At 37.3% G+C, this 8153-nt stretch overlaps 1 protein-coding gene across 1 annotated transcript; it reads left to right on the top strand.

Moving 5' to 3' along the window:
* The first annotated feature begins 6649 nt into the window (after positions 1 to 6649).
* Positions 6650 to 7290, top strand: LOC114704185 (microtubule-associated proteins 1A/1B light chain 3B-like). Its single transcript, XM_037209559.1, has one exon. The coding sequence runs from the start codon at positions 6672 to 6674 to the stop codon at positions 7047 to 7049; it is 378 nt and encodes a 125-aa protein (XP_037065454.1). The 5' UTR covers positions 6650 to 6671; the 3' UTR covers positions 7050 to 7290.
* The last annotated feature ends 863 nt before the right edge of the window (positions 7291 to 8153 follow it).

Genomic DNA, 8153 nt, shown 5'->3' with positions numbered 1-8153 from the left:
GAGTGGTTCAGTCTCACTTCTTTTTTTCTTCAAGAAAATACTATTTACCTAAGTGATTTCTAATGATTTTTAGTGGCTCATTGTATGGTTCATCTACTTTTTATTTGTTTGAAAGTTAGACTGAGTCTTGAATAAAAAGGATAAGGGAACACACCTTCCTTTCTTTTTATTATTATTATTATTATTATTATTATTATTATTATTTATTTTACAATAATATTCAGTTCTACATAATAGCCACAGGTTCCCTTGTTCTCTCTCTTCCTGCCCCCCTCTCCTTCCCCCCAGCACACCTCCCATTCCCACCTCCTCCAGATCAAGGTCTTCCCCGAGGACTGGGATCGACCTGATAGACTCAGTCCAGGCAGGTCCAGTCCCCTCCTCCCAGATTGAGTCAAGCAGAGGCAGAGGCCCCAACTGGATCAGGCCCTCTGAATAGGTGAGACAGTTGATTGGCTTGATCTGTTTGAGAGGCATCTAGGCAGTGGTACCAGGTCCTGGGCTCGTTGCATGAGTTAGCTGTTTGAAACCTGGCACACCTTCCTTTCTAATGTATAGTGCACAGAATGTCTAGGATAGCAAATGTTATTGACTCTTGGCTGAAGAATTGCTTGCTGCTCAACAAAGTTTTGATGATACCCCAACACAAAATTGTCAACATATCTAAAACTTCATGAGTTCCCTCTGTAATTTTTCTGGTAACTGGATGTATGGTGTCTGATTATGAACTTTATAAATGACAATATTATGTAATAAAGTCAAATGGTTAGACATTACTACTAAAGCATGGGCTCTAAAATTTCCCACCACTTCCCATTTGTGAGAGCTAAATACACCCTCACCACAGTCTTGACAAAATTCCACAGTACCTAGGTTATGCAAGAAGCCTTTGAAGGTCAATATAGTACTTGCAATTTTCAGTCATTTAATGAATCCCAAAATATTTTAGTTTTAGTTTAGATAATTTTGTTCTTCACACATCTCAGACCATTCACTATTATGTTCTTAAATTCATGGATATTCTTCAGAAGAAGAATTAAAAACAATTCAAAAGACAACTACAATAACACTTAATATTAGGATTGCTGTCTGTCTCTTATTATTGTGTTAAGCTGCACTGACTTTGTGAAATTCAAACTAAATTCGTCTTAAAATTTGAATGTGAGTTATCAATACTGTTTTGTGAATGAAGAGAAATAAATTTAGAAACAATACATTGATTCAATCACATTTTTTTTTAGCTATTCACTTTTGCATGCCTGATACTCTGTTTTTTTCTAGCTCTGCCCCACCATTGATGCTCTAGAATTTCACTTTGTGTAACTGAAATCCCAATGAGAAGTGACTTGCTCCTGAGCCTTTGTATATATTTCTGAAGAGGTTTCAATTCTTTATATTCGAACCATGACACTGAGCTGCATCTTTTACTTTTGATCACAAGAGGAAAAGTGGTCTCTATGGCAACGGAAAAGCAGAAGTGTGGTTCCTGACAGGGCTTTCGTGTGACAGAAATGACAGCCATCTTTGTTAAGTAGTGCTGCGTTAAGATGCTATCTTTTGTGTCAAATTTACTGTGATATCCAAAATTGGGGACTTACAACTTTACAGGAAAGATAGCTCAGCAATTAAACTGTGCATTATAGAGTCTTTAGAAGGAACTTCTCTTGACCTGCCTTTCAGTTTGATGCCTGATTTATGAAACAGGATGGACCAGTTTTCCAAAATCATGATTAGCTAATTAGAAGATGTCAGCTAGCACAGAGCCTGGACAAAATATATTTTCTCATGTAGCAATAAAAACTGCAGTGTGAATTATTATTATTTTTTTACTCTTTTCTTTGGTAACATATTAGAAAAACAAAAAATTCAATGTGTTCAAAAGCTGTGGTTGGTAAAATTCAGTTAATATTATCAGTGGCTTCTATTTCCTGCTCTTTATATTTTTCCAAAATGAATAAAAAAAAACCCTTTCTTAACTCCGCCAGCCCCCATACACTCTCAAAATGTGTACATTTCCTTTATGTTAAAAGATAAGTTGGCCACTTTTAAAATTGCTATAAAATTCATGTGGCATGAATTTTCAATGTGCTGTTGGGTGACAGCACATTGAATACATTCATACTGCTTTGCTGCTCTCCTTGTCATCCAGCTATAGAAAGCTCTTTGCTCCATGCTGAATAAGTTTTCCTTCCCCTAACAACTCCTCAGCTTTCTTTCTCAATGTCTGACTCTTGCGGGCACCTAACATAAGTGAAACCACCATTTTGTTTCCTTTTGACTTATTCTTGTTAGCACAAAGTCCCCAAGTTCATAAATGTTGTGCCATTTGTCAGAATGCCTTCCCCTCTCAAAGCAAGATAACATTTCTTTGTATGAATATGCCACTTGATATTTATTCATTTACCCAATGATGATGTTGGCTACTTTTACCTTGTAGCTACTGTGAGAAGACTTACTATGAAAATATGTTTGCAGGTGTTTCATACAGTATCTGCTCTCATTTTTTTGTTGTGTAACATAGAATCTAAACTGTTTGATATTTTAGAAATTTTATTTAATTTTTGAGGATTCACCTTATAGTTTTCCATGAAGGATCCCATTTTATATCTTACCACTAATATATAAAGGTACCAATTTCTCTGTCAATGCTTACTACTTTGTTTTGGCACAATACTTTAAATAATATCTCAATATTCAGGAGAATGTAATCATTGAAAATATAGATTCTGGTGTTAGAATGAGTAGATTTAAAGCCTGATCTTTTTGGCACCAGTGAGCACATAAACTCTTTAACTTCAGTTTGGCTGTGAGTGAATAAAAATGGCAATAAATACATATTGGATAGAATTTTGTGATATGAAAATGGGATACAGCATTTAAAATATTGATAAAATTACTGCTATCTAGTCATTGTGAGAGAAGTTGGCTGTAACTGTTATTAAATCCTTCAACAAAATATGCAGAAATATAATTATTTTACTTGTGTAATTTTATTTTTCTAGAACTTCATACATGAAATTATTATATACTTGCATATACATCACTTCAGTCCCTCTTCTCCATTCCAACTTCTCCTGAATCTCACATCCTTCACAAATTCATTATCTCTTCTTTAATTATTATTGTAACATGTATACAAAGTAGCACATGCATGCACACATGTGTTATATACAACCCATTGAGTCCATTTAACATTGTATGTATGTATATGTGTCCAGAGATGACCAGTTAGGATTGAGGAATCTATGAGGAAGCTCATCACTGAGAAAACTGATTCTACTTCTCTTAGCAGCCAACTGTAGTTCCTCATCTACTGGTGAGACCTTGTGGAATTTCCTTTCTACATCGGCATGTCAACTGATGTTGTCATTATGCATTTTTTTTTTCAGACAAGAGATTTCATGGGTGCATTTTCTAGAGAATCATAGAATCCTCTGCTCCATCATCTGCTGGTTTCCTAAAGTCTCAGGTGGAGAGTTTGCTTACAGATGTATCAGTTGGGGTGGAAAGTCCTTCACCGTCACTTGTTCTCTGCATTTTTATCAGCGTTGTCTCTTAGAAATAGTTTCCATCTCTTGCAAAATGGACCTTTTTAGATGGGGCGTTAGAGCTACATTTATCTGTGGGTATACAGATAATGAAAATGTGATACATATATGCAGCTGAATACTGTTCAGCAATAAAAATGAAATTGCAAGTGAATGGATAGAACTAAAAGAAATACTGTACTGAGTGATTCAACCCAGAATTACAAATACAGCATTTTCTGTTTTATTTATAGAGTCTAGCTCTGAAATATTTAGATATAAGTGTATATAACCTGAAGTCTTCAAAGAAGTAAAAAACTATAAAGGACCACTTTGAGGAGAAGAGATTAAGGAGGGGGACCGTAGGAGAGAAACGCTATAGAGGAAGATGATGGAAATAATGGGAGAGATCATAACTAAGGAGCAAGGAGGAAGGGAAATACTGGAGAGAGGGAGAGAGATGACAGACAGTAAGGTTGTTTGAAAGAGCATGGGGAGAATTATTTTGTAAGCTTATGGAAAACATATATGTGCATAGGTGTGTGTGTGTGTGTGTGTGTGTGTGTGTGTGTGTGTGTGTGTGTGTGTGGTTATATCACATGGGTCTCCCATAAGAGCTATGCACATCCAAATAAAAACACTAGTTCCAGGTGTGGGAAACCTTTCCTGAAGTCATTGGTCAAAGACATACAGGAGTCTCCCTAAATAACATGTGCTGCAAAATATTGCTGTTAATCATGCATTTGGCCTCAAGAATTATTTAAAATAGTGGATAATGATGCAGAACTTACTTTAAAATAATTGAATCCTGCACACATACAATATGTACTCTGATAGATTATCTAGTATTTTATGTAGACAGAAGAAACAAGGGCATACTGACTATAAATTCTCAAACCCTCAATCAGAGCATCACACAGACACCCAAAGGTCCACATTCAACAAATGAAAATAGTATTTTCATTTCAATATACTGTTGCATTCACAATCAATGTAGTTTGATTAATGAAACATTGCATGTATTCATAAAATGTGGAAGTTCTCAGCTAAATGTTAGGAGGAAAGAACATTTGAAACTGTTATAGGAGCGCAAAATATTTAGAAAAGCTGCTGGAGACCTGCAGAAATGGTTTTCATCAGAATAAACTATTGAATCTTATTGAAATGTCATGAGCTCCACTAGTTTCTACTGAGTTTTTGGCTTTTTATTCTGCTGGGATAAATAAAAATCACTATGAGGTTGGTAAGAAAATACGTTTAAAGATGAAAAGGAACCACTGGAATTGGAGAAGAACACTTGTATAATCATAACTTCAGCAATCTCTTGGGATCAAACACAAAATCCAAAGGCAGCTGCAGAGCACACATGAACAATTCTGTTCTCCACAATTACCATGATTGTAGGTAATCTGATTTGGACTGGGGTGTGTGTGTGTGTGTGTGTGTGTGTGTGTGTGTGTGTGTGTGCTCACATGTATGTGTGGCTAATCTTATATAAGAGTTGATGACTTTGGTGGCTGAATTAGGTCAAAATACAAAATATAAAATAACTAATAAGTAAGAAACATTATCAAGATTTTAAATCTACAATTGTACTCTATTTTCCCAAACCAGCGCTTTGATGAAAATTGTTTATTGCCTGGCTAAGTTCTTACCTAGAAGGCTTCTTCAGGGCTTTGAAGATTTTTACCATAGTCTTAGAAATAAAAAAAAATTGAGCAAATTGCAGTGCTTTTCTGTAATTTTGTAAAACAGGGTGTTTCAAGATAAATTATACCAGTGGACTGTATCTGTCTTGTACCACAAAACACATGTAAAATACCTGTAATTTAGTCATTTCAAGGCATGCATGAAAAAGGTAATAAACACAAACACAGACATCCTAGTTTGCAGACATGCAGACTTCACAACTTAGAAAGATCTCAGGCTTACTAAAAATCAAAGATGAAATCGGTACTGCACACCAAACTACATAAAATTGCCTTCAAATTTAAGGTACAATTTGTTTCAAATGGGGTAAAGTTGTAGCTGGAAGCTTTGACACAGATAGAGATACACCTAGGTTTAGTCTTTTATAGTTAGAGTGGAAACCTGCGCGCGTGCGCGCACACACACACACACACACACACACACACACACACACCACACATAAGCAATATGTGTACCTCAAACTATAGTTTTGATATTTAGTTTGTAATAAATTATGTTAACATTTATTTAAATCTATCTTCATTTCAAAGCATATTGGCACCCACAATTCTTTTTGAATCCAAAATTTTCTCAATATTTCTTTATGGAGTGTCTAGAAACATTTATTAGGAAGAAAATTTTGCTCACAATGTTATGTGTTAAGGCTATTTTGTCTCTTGTACTCAAGTGAATGGCATTATTTTATAAATTAGAAAAGTAAGTTTCAATTCATCAATTTTACTTCATCCTCAGGTTGAAAGCATTTGAAAAAATAAGTCTAGTAAATTATTGCTTTGAAATTTAGGTTCCTCTTTTCTTCTATGACATATAAAGGGGCGTGCTAATCTGTTTTGATTATAAACCATTTGTTAGTGGTTTACTTTTTACTTTCCCCCATTTCTGATATGTATATGTGTGTGTGTGTGTGTGTGTGTGTGCGTGTGTGCGTGCGCGCGCGCGCGCGCGCGCGTGTGTGTGTGTGTGTGTGAAAAAGCTACAAACTGCAACAGAAATACAGTTTTAAATGGCCAACTAAGTGTGAACAGAACACTGAACTTGACCACAGGGAACTGACCTTCTCTTTTATTTGTACAAAAGAGCAACACAACTTATCTGCTCACTTGACCTCTGTTGAGGATGGCCTCTGTGTGAATGTGCTGATAGCTGAAGTTTTTGACGGGCTTGATCTTGTGTAGGCAACCGTAACATCTGTGAGATGACGTGTGTGGCATGTATAGTAAGGCCAGAGGACGGCGTTCACCATGCCTCCCCACGGGCTTTTGCATTCTTTCCCCCACACCTTTTCCAGATGTTCCCTGGCCCTTGTGGGGTGATCAATATCACTGTCTCATCTATGGCTGAGCAGTCACAGTTGCTTATTTCCGGCATCTTGGACAGTAATGTGTCTTGGTGCCATTGTAATGAGAAGAGCCTCCGACCCAGGACTCCCGCGCCATGCCGTCTGAGAAGACCTTCAAGCAGCGCCGCAGCTTCGAACAAAGAGTGGAAGATGTCCGGCTCATACAGGAACAGCACCCCACCAAGATCACGGTGATAATAGAGCGATACAAGGGTGAGAAGCAACTGCCTGTCCTGGACAAAACCAAGTTCCTTGTACTTGATCACGTGAACATGAGCGAGCTCATCAAGATAATTAGAAGGCGCTTACAGCTTAACACCAATCAAGCTTTCTTCCTCCTGGTGAACCGGCGCAGCATGGTGATTGTGTCCACACCCATTTCTGAAGTGTACGAGAGTGAGAAGGATGAAGATGGCTTTCTGTACATGGTGTATGCCTCCCAGGAGACATTTGGAGCAGCATTGGCTGTGTAAGACTAAAACAATGCCTAATGTTTGTTAAGCCCTTATCAAGGAAAAAAGGGATGTTACCAGAGGATGCTGGTCAGCTCACATTCATAGATCAGAACGTAGGCACCCACCTAAGGTGTTAGGAACTGTTTGTCAGCCAGAAACTGAGCTCCATGCAAGCACATTCAGCTTGGAAAATCATCTAAACTAGGCTCTCTTGTGTTCAAACTTTAGAAATTTAAAAATAAAATACTTTGCATCCTAAGTTGCAAAAAAAAAAAAAAAAAAGTAGTCACTCTGACCAAAATTAGGAACAGCCTAAATCTATATTTGCAAATATAAATAGTTAGATGCAGTTGTGCAACATGAGCATTTATAAAAATGGCATCAGTAGGTTTTTCCATGGTGCCTATAGCTTCTCTACTCATGGATTTTGACCATGTTCTCCGGTAGCATGTATGAATTCTCCCCTAGGGAAGAGGTTTCACATCCAATCAAAATAGTTGTTGGTTAACCCCATGAACAGTCTTGCCACTAATGCACTGGTAGAGCATCTTGCCTGGCAGGTCAGTATTGTAGTAAACTAGATAGAGCACGTGATAAGGTCACCAACACATTTTCTTCCCAGTCAACATTCACAACTTCTAGCTCGATGAAAGCTAAGCAGGGAAATAGTCCTTGTCGGTTCAAAACTTACTTGTCTGTTTCCTGAAACCAAAGTCTATGGTTTCTGCAGCAATAAGGTCTTACAATCTAATTAGTTAGGGGATCAAGAGCAATGGTAGTAGTGTGTGTTTTGCAGGTGATTTTAGGGCCTCTCTGACAAACAACTCACGGGGACATAACCCGTTCTTGGCACTGAGATTCTCATTTAAATGTCTTTGGAGAGCATCACTGTTCAGTAATGAGGGCTGCTTTTTTTTTTTTTTTTTTTCTAGTTTGCTTTGTCAAGAAAATTAAGGACCACTCAACAAAGGGAAAATCATGCCTGGTTCTGGAAACCGAGCCAGCTACTCAGGACAGGTGAAGTCATAGATCTTGGAGGAGTACATACAAGCAGCATTTTCGTTAACTAACACAATCCCTAATCACAGTCTAAACATTTGTCCTCATATCCACAGGTAAGTG

Source organism: Peromyscus leucopus, chromosome 11 (assembly GCF_004664715.2).
Source record: "Peromyscus leucopus breed LL Stock chromosome 11, UCI_PerLeu_2.1, whole genome shotgun sequence".
Classification (NCBI taxonomy): Eukaryota; Metazoa; Chordata; class Mammalia; order Rodentia; family Cricetidae; genus Peromyscus; species Peromyscus leucopus.
The sequence above is the reverse complement of the archived record's forward strand: the minus strand, read 5'-3'. Positions and strand labels throughout refer to the sequence as shown.

What these genes read in the sequence shown, in the direction of transcription:
- LOC114704185 (XM_037209559.1), top strand. Translation starts at nt 6,672, where the DNA reads ATGCCGTCTGAGAAGACCTTCAAGCAGCGCCGCAGCTTCGAACAAAGA.